We start from the raw sequence: 16,704 nt of genomic DNA on the forward strand, positions 1-16,704 counted from the left end.
TCCTTGTTGATTCTCATTTTGACATTCCTTTTTCTACTCATAACTGCCACCATCTAGTTCCAGCTTTTATCATTTTTCCTCCCTCTAACTGGTTGTTTTGCCTAGACTAAATCCCACTAATGTTTCACTTTCATAGGCTATAGTCCCAATACAAAAATAATAAATGCTTCCTCTTCAAATATAATTTTTGAAATCCTAGCATTTAAATTTCCAAATAATCAGTCTTTATCCTGTCTTTCAAATTTTATATTTGTCTTCTGGAAACTTATCTTCTTTTGACTTTTTCCCCCCTACCTCTCTGAACTATTTTATTTTTTTTTTTAATTTTCCTTTTTTGGACTTATTTTAAATTGTTTCTTACATTTGGTCAGGATTCTTCTTCTCAGACAACCTACTCTCCATGAGTGAGGCTATACTCACATAAATTCAATTATTTGGCAATACCTTAACTTCTATATCCAGCTTAGGTCTCATTTCTACCATATATCTACCCATATATCTAAGTGGACATATATGGACATTGGACATCTTCACTTGGCCATTCACATGCAATCTGTATAAAATCTAACTTTTAGGAATTTCCTCCTAAATTGCTAGTATTTATGTGTGGTCTAGTTTAATGTATGGCATCTATCATTTACCCAGTTCCACAACTCAGAAACTTCAAAGTTGTTCTGGCATCTTTTTTCCTGCTCCCACATCCAAGTAGAGATGTCCTGTGGATCTTACCCCTTGACACCTCTTGTTTTTTACATGGCATCCTTAATGCCATTGCCTTAATCCTGGTCATCATCTCCTGGCTACATATTTCAGGTCCCAAGTGGTGTATGCCTTCAGTCTTGTAGTCCTCCTCCAAGCTACTGCTTTTCCAAATACCAATGAGGTTATATTATTGACTTGCATGACCCCCTTCCAATTGTTCTCTTTCACCACAGTAGAAGGTGATAAAGTACAAAGCCATTCAGGTTTAGCAGGATTTGATCCTGCTTTCCTCCTCAGCCTTCTTTCTCACCGGGCACCCTTGCCCCAAACCCATATGCCAGCATTGTTGAACAACAGTTCTCTGTATATTTTCTTATATTCTACCTAGAGTAGCCTTCTTTCTGTCTCCCTTTCCACTTTGGTTAACAAACACAAACACTTTTTTGGAAGCTTTTAAACTTTTATTTTATTTATTTAATTTTAAAAAGATTTTATTTCTTTATTTGAGAGAGAGAGACAGTAAGAGAGAGAAAGCATGAGTGGTGGGGCGGGGGGAGAGGGAGAAGTACGCTCTCCACTGGGGAGGGAACCTGAAGCAGGGGCTCAATCCCAGGACCCTGGGATCTGGGACCATGACATGAGCTGGAAGGCAGATACTTAACTACTGAGCCAGGCGGCCCTTAAATTTTTATTTTTAAATAACTGTATAGTAAAATCAATTTGTTGTACAGTTCTGTGAACTTTGACATGGATAAATCAGTGTAACCACCACCATAATCAGGATATAAAATACTGCTCCTCAAACACCCTCTTGCTATCCCTTTGAAGTCACACCTTCCCCCACCCACAAACCCTGGCAACTACTGATCAGTTAGTTCTCCATCACTATCGTTTTATCTTTTTGAGAGTGTCCTATAAGTGTACATGACCTTTTAAGCCTGGCTTCTTTCACTTGGCATAATGCCTTTGAGATTCATTTAGGTTGTATATGTTAATAGTTGGTTCTTTTTACTGCTTAGTATATCACATGTCGTGAATATCCCAGTTTGTGTATCCATTCACCCACTGAAGGACATTTGGTCTGTTTCCAGTATTTGACCTTATGAATGTGTGTACAGGTTTTTGTTTGAATATAAGCTCATTTCTCTAGAGTAAATACCCAGAACAAGCTCACTTTAAATTTTCAGCTCAGGCAATGCCTCCTAGAAGCCTCTCCTGACTCTTGTAAGGTAGCCTTGAGCACTTTGTGTCTTGTGTTTCTAATGTCTTCTGTAGATAAGTCGATATATTTTGTTTCACTTGTTTATTTGCACGTGTGCTTCTTGCAGCTTTTGTGTGATTTCCTTGAAGGGAGACACTGTATCTCATTCATCTTTACATTGCCAGGACTCAGTTTCAATGCCTAACACAAAATGACCACTTAACAAATTTTGTTCAATTACACATCATCCCAAGCCCTATTCTAGCTGAAATTATCTGTGTGTGGTCCCTTTAGCCTACTTATGTTTCCTTGTTTGGAATACTTAAGAGGCTGTAGAATGTAACAGTTGAGAACATGGAGTTTGGAGCCAGACTACCTGAGTTTTAACTCCTGCTTTTTTAATTGCATGAACGCTTTGGCAAGTTACCTAAATTCTTCATGCCTCAGTGTCTCTTTATATAAAATGAAAATAATAGTTACTGTCTTGCAAGTGTTATTGTGATGATCAATCATGTTTTTACCTAAAAAATTTTCTTAGAATAGAGATTGGCAAATACTAAGCACTCAGTAATATTAGTTATTGTTATTATCATTACTTCAAGCAATGTATGTATTTATTTTATTTTTTAATAGAAAGAAGTAGCATGGTTTTGCTAAATGTTTTATTTTAATTTTTTTTCGATTTATTTATTTATTTGACAGAGAGAGAGAGATCACAAGTAGGCAAAGCAGCAGCCAGAGAGAAGGGGAAGCAGGCTCCCTGCTGAGCAGAGAGCCTGATGTGGGGCTCCATCCCAGGACCCTGAAATCATGACCTGAGCCGAAGGTAGAAGCGTAGCCCACTGAGCCACCCAGGTGCCCCTTACTAAATTGTTTAGTACAGCACTGGACAATCTTAAAATCCTATATTCTAAACCTCAGTCAGTGTATTTAAACTTCACCTTTCTGGAGGCACCTGCCTGGCTCAGCCCATAGAGCAAGTGACTCTCGATCTTGGGGATGTAAGTTTGAGCCCCAAGTTGGATGTAGAGATTTCTTAAAAATAAAATCTTTAAACACCCCCCCCCAAAAAAACAACCTTCACCTCCCTATTGTTCATCAGAGCTGATTTTTAGAGGAAATTCTTGCCAAATAATATTTCCAAAATTAGGTCAAATTATAATTATGTCCCCTCAAGATTCCAAAAACAATTAACATCCAGTTAACATTAAGTCATCCATTTTGGTTTTGAAAAAATTTCATCTTATTTTCTGTACAGAAAAGCAGTGCCAGCCCCAGGTTTTGTTTAGTTTTGTAGTCAAACAAGCACATTTGGTCAAGAGTCATCCATCTTTCGGGAGATTGGTAAAATTTTCCTGTGACATGGTGATTTTTATCACTAAAGTTTTGAGTAGTAAGTACTTCACTTGATCTATGCATTTCAAATTGTCGGGTTTGATCTAGTTACGAGTGGAGAGGAAAAATTCAGTAACCATCAATAATATCAAAGGAATGACTGATATATAGGCATTTAGTTTCCTTTTCCTTCCACGTAGTGAGGAGGATTCTAAGGTTAGTGTCTCAACTATATCTATACAGTGGCTAAATCAGAGCCTTACATTTCCTTTACAGTACAATTGCCTGAACATCACCACATAGCGGCATCACAGGATTGGGAAGCAGTGCCTTTTATGAAAGCCGTCACACACATCCAATCGTAGCACATCAGAGCAGAAAACACTGATTAACTCAAAACAAAATGGCTTAAGGATTCAGTAACGCTGATCTTTCTAATTTTCCTCCTTTTGGGAAGAAAGCACAGAACCTTTGAACTCATAGTCACCTAAAGGCTGAGATTAGCTTGCCAGTAGTAGGTCTGAGAGATGAGAGCTAATATCAGGGGACAGATGTTTTCTTTTACGTTTAACACCCCATTATGTATTGTTCTCACCACCCACGCCCAAGCGTCTATTCAACCTATGAAACAGACTGCACCAGAAGCACAGATAACCCCAGGCTTTAGGTCTGTAATCTGATCGTGGCCATCGGCAGCCAGAAATGAATTTCTTTCTAATCAGCTTTCCATCAGTTCCCAGTCATTCATATAAAGGAGCCTGGGGAGAGGACGATTCCCATTGCTCTTTCTTCAGCACCAGGGTTTTGGACAGAGCCTGGAGCGTGTTGCTATTCCTCCCCTCCCTTCCTCTCTCCGTCTCCGCGGGCGCGGCTGCTGCCCCGTTAGTACCCCCTGCTGGAGAGAAAGAAAATTACACCGGGATCCATGCAGCCGGCAATGATGATGTTTTCCAGTAAATACTGGGCAAGGAGAGGGTTTTCACTGGATTCAGCGGTACCCGAAGAGCATCAGCTCCTTGGCAGCTTAACAGTGAGTACTGAGTAGCTGGCATTATAGAGTAGTGCCTTTTAAGGTAGCGACTGTCTTATCCTTGCCCTGTGGACACCTGATGTAGAGTAAGGACACGCACACCTCAACTTGTTTCTCTAGCATCTGTCTGTATACCCTGCCTCCCTCCTGTCTGCCTTGATTCTTCCTTCTCTCTCCATAAAGTAAAGTGGGTGTCCTGTTCACTTTGTTCTAAACTGCCTTTCCTCAAAGTTTGTAAGTAGAAAGTAAAAGGAGTTCCTAAACACCAAGAGCAAGAGGTTGTATGAACCATTGTCTTACATCTACAACCAAAAAAAGTGTGTAGGATTTTGAAAGTCCACTTATTATGAGTAGGAACAGGGAGAAGAAATTAAATAGATTTCTATGGTTCCTGCAAGATGATTGTGTCTCTTATACCCTTTCCCAGTTACAAAGCCTGTTCTTTAAACACAGAGGTAATGTTTTTATCTTGTCTATAGGTGCTGATTATTGGGATAAAAGAAAGATTGGTTCCTTTAAAAAGTTTTCCTGCTTTCATCACTACTCCATTTTTCATTTTAATTACTAGAGTAATGACAGCAATACATGACTTTAGTATTTAAGACAGTTTTTTAATTTAAATATTAACAGGAAAAAAGTTAACATTTTGTAGGATTTTAGATCCTACGAAAAATTTGAGCGAATAGTGATGGGATTTAATGAAAAAGACAGTGAACAACAAAAAAATTCAGATTCCTAGTCAAAAAAAATAATGCTCTTTCATTGCTGTAACAGAGTTTACCAAACCAATTACAATTCAGTCTGTATCACAGAAAATTCTATTTTAATATCATAGTTCCAAACATGTGCCGGAAGGTTATATTGTACTGGTGTATTATTATTGCTCAAAATGTTGAAGAGTAATCAGGGCAAGTTTTGTAGAACTGTTTAAATCAATTTGCAGAAATGAGTCCAAAAATGTAAATAGATTTTTTAAATATCTAAACATCATGCATATTTGGATGAGATATTACACTGAGGAATTTTGAAGTCATAATGAACTGCTAGAAGGAAAACAAAGAACTCAGAGTTATAGTTAATAGATGACCCTTTCATATAAAAAATTCTACTTAAATATAGAAGAGCTGTGTGTTATGTGGTAGGAAGAAGGCAGATGCTGGGAGTGTGGAGACATTTGAGCTTTTAATGACCAAACGTAGTGTCAAATGCCAATGTCTGCATTGTCTTCTTCAAGTCATAACTAATAAAATATTCATTTCCATGATACAAAAATCTAGTGAGTGAGGCAATAGGAAAATGTGACACATGTGAAAATAAAGCCAGTGGGGGCATCAGAGGAAGACAGTGGTGAGTCCCTGTTCACTGTGTCCCATATCACATGTCTTTTTCTCAGTTTCATGAGGAAGTGATAGACTGGGTCTGATTGCACTGTGCTACTCTTAGCCAGGGAGAAGCTTCTCTGTTTGCTCAAGTCTTTATTTGCATATAAAGAACACACAAAAAAGTACACCTTAACTTCACTTTGTCTTTTAACTGAAAGTTTCCAGCTTTTTTATTTGGCATTTCTGACAGTGTGATCCAAGTTTCCGAAATCTGCCCTTTTTGTTTTTAACCAATAAGACTAACAGTCATCACTTAGTTCTGTATTATAGTAACTTGAGTGGCTACTGAAGTGTTAATCCTTTTCAGTTTCTCAGATTTTACCCTAGCTCCTTAGCTAGTTTTCTTTTTCTCTTTTTCTTCCTCCCCCACTCCTTCCTCCCCCACTCCATCCCTCCCTTCTCTTTCTCCTTTTTCCCCTTCCTCCCTTCCCTCCCTCTCTTTTTTCTTCTATTTGGGGCTGGATATTAACAGCCACTTTTCAGGAATCCTCTGCTGACACAGATGGCCTTCATTGAATACGCTCCCTGGTGTTGAACTTCTGCAGATAGAGTCACGACAATGTGGATCTAATTGCAGAAAGGAGGGTTGTCAATTTCAGGATGAAGTGAATATTTTGTTTTTAAGATTCAATTGAAGCCAAAGTCATTGTTGTGAACAATATGTTCAATAATTAATAGAGTTTCCATATTACACAACTAGGCTAACAGACCAAATTTCATGCTGTAAAGCAAACCTAGAAAGTAAAACAGGAAGTAGTCATATATGAGACTTTATGATGGTCAGATTTTTGTTGCTATTAAATAAAGTGAAGCAAATCTGATCCCCCCTCCTTTAATTTCAACCACTGGCTACCTTAGAACACTGGAAAATAGTGTCCCAGAGTAAATTAGACTGGTATTTATGATCGAGAGTTATGAGTGATGTGGCAACCTCTCTTTGAGTTTATATGATTACTGAGGCTTCTAGCATATGAATGGACTATTTGACTGAAAATCTAGCTACGAGAACTCTGGGATCTAACCAATGTTTGTTGTGTGTGTGTTTCTACCTTCTTGAAGCTAAATAAAGCTAACTCTGGCAAAAAAGATGATAAAAAAGGCAGCAAGGGAAATAGCAAAAGTGAAACCAGTCCCGAAGGTGGCAAGACGGCTGTTGTATTCTCACTGAAAAACGAAGTTGGCGGATTGGTCAAAGTGCTGAACCTCTTCCAGGTGAATGTAAACATCATTACCAAACCTTAAAAGTGACCGGGTGCCGGATGAGAAACCTGTCCTCTGCCGTGAAACGTTACTGAGACCATTTCTGGATAATGTGTTCAAAGTTCCAAAAAAAGCATATTTCATGAAGCTTTATAAGGGAAGTTTGTCTGCCCAAGGGGTGAAATGAGCAGATTTGTGTCAACTGTGTTTTATTAATTCCAAGGGAACCTGCTAGTAATTCCACAGACTATCGCCAGATAAGAGAGTCAGTAATTAAAAACTGGGAGCCTTACCCCTTTTGTTTGTCAAAAGGAGCCAAGGGGGGTATCTTTAGATATCAAGAGACTGCAGCCTGATTTGATTTGTTAACATCTGAATTGTGCACACGTCTGGGAGCTCATTTATTACATCTACCGAGATGCATGAGTAGAGGCATTTGGTACTCCCATGAGCCTCACTGTTACATGAACTAGACATGTCTTTGCGGAGATGAGTCTCCTCCTATAGAAGGCAGGGTTAGCTCTCTCTCTTTATTTTATAGAAATGCAGGAGCCTTTTTTCCAGGTCCAGTTTGGTGGCTTGAACCCTGAAGAAAGAGCCCAGTTGAGGGTGAGGTTAAAGTACCCCAGAAAAACTGTTGCCCCCTGGCCAGGGCGAACCTGATGGCTACTTTACCCTACAGCAAGCGTCGTCCCTTACAAATGCATTTTGTTTGGGGGCTCTGGGTGCTGATTTGAGCTGTCAGATAGGGAGCCTCGCTCTGCGAGGTGCCTGGGGCAGCTGGTGCAGCGGGAAGTTGATTGGAATTGCAGTCACAGGAGTCAGAGCTGTGTTCTTCTGGCTTGGCTAATCACTAGCTGCTTCCTAGCTTCCATTTCTTCATTTGTAAAATAGCGATCATAATTCCCACCTAACAAGGTAGTTGTGATGCAGTAATATGAGTGAAAGTGCCTTGTAAAGTGTACAGAGATGAGGCCCCTATTGTGAGGTCTCTTTGATGACCAGGGAGGGGGAATTAGCAGCCTGATTTGGCAAATATTTCCCTGTTCTCTCTTGACCTGGAAGAAAGGATCAGGCACCATAAACAGTGGTAATGGAAATCCGGGGAAATATTTTAAACATAATTATATCATCTAGTGCTGTCTCTGCTCGGTGCTCCAAGGCAGGCTGGAATCCCGGGAGAAGGAGTTAGCAGCCCAGAGCTTTCTCTTGGCCATCAGCTAGTCATGGGGTCTTAGCTAAACCACTTAACCCATCTGGACTTCATTCCCTTGTCTAAAAATATCTACTCTGCTTCAACCGATGGACATTAAAAACCCAAAGTGACACAATGGGTGTGAAGACGCTTGACCTTAATATTAGTCTTACCTTTATTATCAGCCAATTTAGAAAATACAGTGTGACTGTAAAGGTTAATAAAAACAGAAATGGAGCATCTAGTTTCCCGGTCACAGGGCTGGTTTCTCTATTCAGAGGAGGAGCCTGTTGGATTTGATGTTACTCTGGCCCTGGAATCTACTTCTCCGGCTCCTCTGCTGAAAATTCCAAGACCATCCAGGATTGTATTAGGAATGTGAATTGATAATCACAGGATATCAGCCAGTGTGATGGAGAGATATGGGCTTATTCAGGGGTGGGTTAGGGTGGAGATGAGAACTTGGTCTTCAGTTAACTCAGGGGAAGGTTTAAACCTAATGTTTAAATATTAAATTGCTGTCTCTCCCCTCCCCCCCACCAAACGCCTTAGTGTAAGGAGACTTTTATCCCTGAAACCCATTGCGGGGTCATGGTTGCAATGATGTATCCTTGCATGAAGCTAGTCTGTTGTTGAAACAGAACAGTTAATGAATGGTCCCACTGAGGTGTGTTTTTTGATTGTTGTTTGTTGTTTTGTGGGTTTTTTGCTCTTGTTTTTGCCTGTAGAGATACTTTCTTGGCTGCTTTTCTTCCTTTTCTTTGGCTTGTGTCTCCCAGCTATCAGTCCTTTGCAGACCACCTGCCCGATGTTTGCCTCATTTGCCTGCCATTTGTACTATTTACTTATTTTTTCAAAGGTTATTTTTAAACATTATTGTAGTGGAAACCACTATTAAATCAGGGTGTCGAGTTTTAGCTATGTTTTTTGGAAACATATGAAAATAAAAATATAAATTTGGGGATGATACGATGATGCGATAAGCTAATATTCCCCCCATGTAACTATGCACTTCCCCAGTGGGATGTGGACTGTGCAGGGAAATGATGATACTCATAATTATAATACATCTTATAGGTCTTTTATATGCTTTTATATACCCTCTTAAAAAAAAGAGAGACAGGAAAACCTGCATACAGTCTCTACTCCTATGAATAGAGGAACTGGTTGGAAACATTTCCCTGTCTTAGTAACCAAAGAACAAGAAGATTGTCTTTTACTCCGTTGTGGGCAGTTGGCACCTGTTCTTAAGAGCTGAATGAGAAGAGCCCTTGGAGTCCTTTTTATTGTGCTGTGAAGGTAATTTAGAGACGTTGCTTATATTTCTATAGGAAAAACATGTCAACATGGTTCATATTGAGTCCAGGAAATCCCGGCGAAGAAGTTCAGAGGTTGAAATCTTCGTGGACTGCGAGTGTGGCAAAACCGAATTTAACGAGCTCATTCAGTTGCTGAAATTTCAAACTACAATTGTGACACTGAATCCGCCGGAGAACATTTGGACGGAGGAAGAAGGCAAGGCCAGCCTTTCCTTGTCGGATGATTTAGCAATCTGACAAATGTTGCAAAAAGGAAAATACAATCTGTGAGCTAATATTTTTGAACCCACACTCTGTTTTCAACAGAACTAGAGGATGTGCCCTGGTTCCCTCGGAAGATCTCTGAATTAGACAGATGCTCTCACAGAGTTCTCATGTACGGTTCTGAGCTGGATGCCGACCACCCAGTAAGTGTCCAGTCAAATCCATTCCATACATGCTGGCCCAGCTCCGTGTGTGTGCCAGGCAGCGTGCCATATTGTGTGCCTCATTGTAGAGCAATTTATTATTTTTTCCCCATCACACACAGCAGGCTTTCCAATGATGAAGCTTTCCTATACATGTGCATTGGCTGGAAGTAGATTAGAAGGATGGCTTTTCCATGTAACATTTGTTCCTAAAAGGGTTGGATAGAGGGGGAGATTCTAAACCTTGGAGAATATTTCTGTAGCATTAGACAGCATGAAATATACTTGCAGATGGTGACCCTTGGAAAAACGATGAACTGAAATTGATCACCCCTTTGAGAAATGAGGGAGGACTAGGCATTATGGGGCTCAGTGAGAGAATAAAATTCCCCTTGCTATTTTCCTTGATTGGAGGTAGTTAGGAATAGAGTAATGTGGTGGACTTCAGTCTCAATGGAAAGGCAGAGAGTTTTAGAATAAGGTCATGATGGAAAACACATCTCTTCCCACATCTACCCTGAATCTATTTACCACAATCTCTCTTCTCTTCCAATAAAAATGACCACCTTTAAAGAAATATGATACGTAGGTAAGCATTTCCCATTATTTCCTCCCTTCTCCTTTACATCAGTTTTTATTTAACACAAGAGACTTGGAAGTTCTTTATGGTCAGAATGAAGTACAGTTAAGAGTCTGTGAGAAGTAAGCAATATAATCATTTGTTACAAGCACTTCCCCCCCACTCAGTGCCCCTTTCTACAAATGGGCAGATGGAAGGGTGAAACCCAAGCAGATTGGCCAGGCTTATAGAAGGGCTTTGTGGTCTGAGGGTAATGATTTGCAGATATTCATTTTATTTAAATGGAGGAAATCTAGAAACCTGAAGTGTGACTACTACCCTATGCAGTGGTTCTCCAAGTGTGGTCCCAGGCTCGGCTGCCCCAGCATTACCTGCGAGTTTGTTTCAACAAGCTCACACGGAAGTTTGAGAACCACTCCTGTAGAGAAAACTGTGACAATCTCCAAAAGAGGACAAATTTCAATCGAATTAGTCATTTGGCATAATATACCAATTCAGACCAATTCATAACATACCACTCAAGCAAATGGTCCAACAGACCTAACTCAATGGCATTATTTTCAAGAAGCTGAATTTACTCAAAGACATGGTGTGTTACATTTGCCAATCCAAAATTTCAGAATAATTCACAGTAAGTCACAGGGAAGGCTTCTGGACACTCTAAGTCCCTTAAAGGGTCATCCACTTGTTATCTCCCCACTGCTCCCCAAGCCAACCCAATGTTCAGAGGAGTCAGACTTAGCACAGAAGCCTGATTTAAGAGATTAGCAGTAATAGGACTTTCCAGATACCAGCTGTTAACTTGCAGGATGACCTTGGGCAAGTCCCCCTACCTCCATGCCTCAAATTCTTCATGTAAAAAGTGGAAATAAAATCCTTATTGACCTCCAAGGGGCATTTGAAAGTCTTCGTTAATAAAACAACTGGAAAGCATTTTGGCAAGAGTAAATGCCTAATCCCAGGAATGGAAATGCTGCAGTAAATCATTCAGATCAATGCCTGGATAGTAAGATTTCTTGCTTAACCTCCTATTTCCAAATGTTCCCCTTAGTCTAGTTCTTAAATTACTCAACCAGGAGAAAGACGGTCAGCTTTGTTTAGAGGAACAACCATAGGAACCACTGACCTTGTGAAAAAATGGATTCCAATACCCAGTGTAAATTTCCCTGTGCTTATTTCTGATCCATTACTCCTAATTGTATCCACCTTATGATACCTTCTCTTATTTTTTGTGTAGTCAGTTGAAATAATTCCAAGTGCTTAGCAATCTCTGACCTCACTCACCATTTTTTTTTAACCCCATGTACTTCTTTTATACACCAAATGTTCATGATACAAAATCTGGTATTGGTAAGTGGGTGTTTTTTGAAAGTTATTATTTGGTGAGCATGGAGAAAGAGGGCTAAGGACTTTTGGTGCCTGGGAGTACTCCTCATTCTGAGCTAGGGATTACTGTGTCAGGCTGGTGTCTTTGTACTTAGATGGCTCAGAAGGAGCCAGAATGGGAGAGGCAGGGTGCCGAGGCTTGCTGGAAGGGGTTAACCATCTCTCTAGGTCAGCGTCTGTCTGACTTTGCCAGACAAACCACCAGGAAGATCTTTTCAGAGTGCGGAGTGGGGTTCTGTATGCCTAGTGAGCTCCCAGTTGAGGCTGGCTCTGGAGGTCTGCTACCCCTTGAGTAGCAAGGATCTAGAGTGGGATGGTCTCTCAAAGTGTGGTTCAAGGCCCAGCCATAAAGTGCTTGTTAAAAATTCAGGTCCTTGGGCTTATCGGAAGCCCCCTGAATCAGAACTTTCAGGATGGACCCTGGAATCTGCATTTAAAAGGACTTGCAGGAGATTCTGGTGAGCTCTAGTGTTTGAGAACTAATGTTCTGGCTCAGTGATGCTCGACCTTAGCTTTCCATTCAAATAATCTGTGGGGAATTAAAAAAAAAAAATACTGAGGCCAGGGTCTCACCTCTGAGTGCTTAGATAGTAACCTCTGGGAATGTGTCTAGTTTTGGAGTATTCTTTAAAACTCCTCGGAGGATTCTAATATTTCAGCAGGGCCGAACTGTTTGGGATAGCTACTTGAGTGCCGCTGCACACTTGGCTGAGTGTTTTAGGGTGCTGGGGGGCTCTTCAGTTCCTCTGGATTTAAATTGGCAGAAGCATGAGTGTGCTGCAGATACTCTGTGGGGATTAGGCTTACCAGATTTAGCAAAAAAAAAAAAAAAAAAAAAAAAAAAAAAATATATATATATATATATATATATAGGGTGCCCAGTTAAATGCGAATCTTAGGTAAATGAGGAATCATTTCTTAGTATAAGTATGCCCCACCTATTGCTTGGGGGTCCTCTCTGTTATCTGGTAACCTTATCCCAGCCTTCAGTCCAGATTCCATGGCCAAGGAATGCTGTCTCTGTGATCACTGGTTTCACTGGTGTAGCCAGCGTCCCTGTTTTATTTTGCTAGTCCACAGTTCAATCCTGGCAGCTCTGGCTCGCCAACGACATTTGCATAATCACAGCCATACTAGGCTAATGAGGCATGATGAGTAAATCACTCTCTCGAATGCCTGGAAAAGGTACAGGTGTTTGCCAAGGAGAGACAGTCGAGAATCTTCAGGAAGCCCAGCTGGTAACTATTCTTACAGGATGGTGTCTGGTTTGGCGGGAGCTGGGGAACAGGTGCTGTGTTTTCACAGGACTCTTCGCCTTTCGTCATGGCCTGCTTTCCTTCTGAGTCGTACAGGTGCTTGAAACTCTTCTGTTTTGCCGTCCTCGACTGTTTGGTACTCCTAAGAACTTGAAACTTGTACTTTCTCCTCTAGAGCAGAACTTTTTTTTAGGCCACAGACCCATCTGTGAATGCGGTAGCTTGGTCACAACATTTTGTGTAGACAGATTTTAAAGCCTCGTAAGCCTGCATGTGAACACCAGTTTGAAAACTACCAATTCATAGCAGAAGAAAGTGCTAGCCTCTCTGGCGGGCATACCTCATTTCTGCAGGATGTCTGGGTGATCTCGGGCTGCTCTCTCTGTGTCCCGCTAACAGAGATGCTCTTACAAGAGAAAGGCTTTTGGCTGTGGAAGTTCTTTACCTCAGCCCAGCAGACAGTCCTCAAAGCCAGTTCTCCGTCAACCATACAAGAGAACAGGGTGATTTTCTCTGTGTTTGAGGTTCCTCTTGAACAGCCTGCCCTTGCAGAAGCGTGCAAGCCAGAGCAGACGTAACCTGGGCCTTCGTGGGCCTGTCTCAGCTCTCCCCGAAGAGCCCATGATCCCAGAGGCCCATCTCATCTGGCCTCCATTCTCAGAGTGGCCGCTGCTTCCTGGTTACCTTTGAGGTCGCAGGGTTGCAGATGTAAGATGTTAAATGGAAACCATTCCTTCTGGGTTTCCAGCAGTTTGAAGAAACCAACCCAGAAAGAATTGATTGGAGGTACCTGAAAAAAGGAAAGTGGAAGGTCTGTTGACAAGAGGAGAGATTCTTGAGTAAACTGGAAAATTCCTCTGGGAAGTAATTGTACTTGACAAAACAATGACAGACAGGATGTTTAACTTCCCAAGTGCATGATGATGGACAGAAGTCTTGAAGTTCCTAAAAACTAAACAGGATTGAGGGGGCCTCAGAGTGGAATGGAGCTCACTTGCTCTCCTGTGCATGAATCCCTTATAACCGATTTTGCATTATGTGGCTATACGCATAAAAAACAGCAAAACCTCTTTAATCCATGCTAATTTGGGGGATTCAATGATTATTCTGAATGATAGAAATTTTAACAAATGTGCATTTATTGGCTGTGTACCCAAAGCAATTACATTTAGGTTAACTTACTGAATAACCATGTTAAAGGGACCTGTTTTAATGAACAGGATAAGATTAACTTGTGATTAACATCAATTACACATAAATGATACTTGAAAACCAAAGATACTGTTCACTGTAGCCTGAATTCCCACGCATCCCAAATTAGTGCAGCCCAAATGTAACGAGGTTTTACTGTAAGCCCAGTTCGCTTCTGCCTGTGCCATCAAGATGGTCATCCAAGGATAAAATTCACATTTGACTCCGACACTCAATAAACACCATGGTGATTTTCTTTTTTTTTTTTTTTTTTAATTTTTTTTTTTTAAAGATTTTATTTATTTGTCAGAGAGAGAGGAGAGCGAGCGAGCACAGGCAGACAGAATGGCAGGCAGAGGCAGAGGGAGAAGCAGGCTCCCCGCCAAGCAAGGAGCCCGATGTGGGACTCGATCCCAGGACGCTGGGATCACGACCCGAGCCGAAGGCAGCTGCTTAACCAACTGAGCCACCCAGGCGTCCCACCATGGTGATTTTCTTTCAGGACTACTGCGGTCGATTTTTCGGCACTTTGTTAAATAACTTAATCTCTTTTCTGTTTAAGGGATTTAAGGACAATGTCTATCGACAGAGAAGAAAGTATTTTGTGGATGTGGCCATGGGTTATAAATAGTAAGTACCTGTATAACTCTTCTCTGCGACTTGCGGCTGGCTAATTAGGGGAAGCCCGTGCCGTGTGAAACAGACCAGCCTTGTCTTCACTTTAACTTTTGCAGAAGGCAGACAGGAACCATTTTAAACCCTCCCCAACTTGGTGGGGTTTAAATGCCAACACTGATTTTTCACCTGCTGGTGTAACTGTAACATAATGAGACCAGCAGGCCACATGCCAGGCGCTCCATTTTCACCATTGTGCTTGCTGCTCTACCAAGGCATGGGGCCATTTTTGTATATACTCTGCAGGGTCCAGAAAATGCATTTGAATTGTACTTGGGATTTGACTTGTCAGTAACCCCTTCAATGTCCAGCTTGCCCGGGGAAAGTAGGAAGGTACACAGAAATGGTACAAGGGTTCATGGAAGCAGCCTTATAGAAAAGAAATGTGTTTGTTTTACATGGAAAGGGAAGTTCCCTGTAAGCTGGAGGGCTTGTGGGAGAGTTTCATGCCTAATCCCAGATCCCTGGTGGGATGAAGTCGGAGAACCTCCGGACTGGGGTTAGGACGGTGCCTGGTGCATGGCGTGTGACAGGATGTTTGAGACCGGCCATAATGTCATGTGTCGATGCAGGAATGGGTTGTAGGCCTCTGTTTATTCTGTTCACATTAAGAAAACATGTAGACCATCACGGTGCTGCCTTTCCTTTGTCTGGTATGTGATCAGCAACATGAACTTTGTCTTCAGAACAAAATGTAAATCCATACCCCATAGGAAATGTTCTTTCTTATTTTAGTTGTGAACAGGTGAGAAGCTTGACTGTCCTGTGGGGCAGGTTTGTCCTTGGTGAGAGTTTCAGACATCTTGTGTGTTTTAGAGAGCATGTCTGCCTTTGCTTTTTTCTCTTCCTCTTTTTTTTTTTTTAAGGGAGTATGACACACAAAGGCTTAATGCCAAGTCAAAGGATCCCACATCACACCTCTGATTGCATCAGCTGTTTGCTCATTTCTAAGTCTCTTTCTTTCACACTTTGGGTCCTCTTCCTTTCCTCCTCCCAAGCCTCAGGCGTCCTTCGTTCTTTCTCCCCTGTATTTATGATCCTAAACACCAGGACCACTTGCCATGTGCTTTTCCCACATGTTGTCTACTCCATTTTTGTTTTCCTCTGTTCCAGGCAGCTTCTTGACTGCCTTTAGCCTCCTGTGGCTTTCTACCCCCTCACAATGTCCGTGTGCCTGAAGCTCATCCCAGCCCAAGCGCCCTTCCCTCCCTCAGCACCATCACTCATGAGACCCTTCTCCCGTTGTTTCCCAGTCAGATTACCAAGAAAGGACCCTTATGGGCTGGGCTCACTGTTTCACATCAGGGTCTGATCATTGATTGTGAGCCTTCAGCTTGGCTCCCCTTGGTTCACAGATTGTCCCGGGGGAATCAGGTCATAACAGGGGTCCTTGGAAGGGGTGTAGGCAGGACTGGCATTTGGGGCATCACCTGCCCATGACATGATAAAAGCTCAGTGCTTGGCAGAGCTTTTTTCTTTAGGTAGAACAGATGGATAAATATGTATTTTATGCATAGATGGTACATGTATGATACCTATGTGAAAAATATATGTATGTAGGTATGTGTGTCTTTTTTTTTTTTTTTTTTACGATTTTATGTATTTATTTGACACAGAGAGAGAGATCACAAGTAGGCAGAGAGGCAGGCAGGGAGAGAGGGGGGAAGCAGGCTCCCCGCTGAGCAGAGAGCCCGATGCGATGCGGGGCTCATTCCCAGGACTCTGAGATCACGACCTGAGCCGAAGGCAGTGGCTTAACCCACTGAGCCACCCAGGCGCCCCTAGGTATGTGTGTCTTTAAAGAATTTTGTTAGCATGGTAATCAAGGAACTATCTCAAAGGTTA

General features: G+C 41.6%; 1 protein-coding gene across 1 annotated transcript in view; it reads left to right on the forward strand.

Annotated features, from left to right (window-relative positions):
- The first annotated feature begins 4,044 nt into the window (after window positions 1-4,044).
- The window catches only part of TPH2 (tryptophan hydroxylase 2), a 96,251-nt gene continuing 83,591 nt past the window's right edge, over window positions 4,045-16,704 (forward strand). The window contains exons 1-5 of the mRNA XM_047741194.1: window positions 4,045-4,268; window positions 6,710-6,862; window positions 9,377-9,560; window positions 9,671-9,771; window positions 14,747-14,814. Coding sequence (XP_047597150.1) covers window positions 4,164-4,268; window positions 6,710-6,862; window positions 9,377-9,560; window positions 9,671-9,771; window positions 14,747-14,814 — 611 coding nt within the window. The 5' untranslated portion in view covers window positions 4,045-4,163. The remainder of the gene's footprint in view (window positions 4,269-6,709; window positions 6,863-9,376; window positions 9,561-9,670; window positions 9,772-14,746; window positions 14,815-16,704) is intronic.

The sequence above is a fragment of the Lutra lutra genome, chromosome 8, assembly GCF_902655055.1.
Source record: "Lutra lutra chromosome 8, mLutLut1.2, whole genome shotgun sequence".
Classification (NCBI taxonomy): domain Eukaryota; kingdom Metazoa; phylum Chordata; class Mammalia; order Carnivora; family Mustelidae; genus Lutra; species Lutra lutra.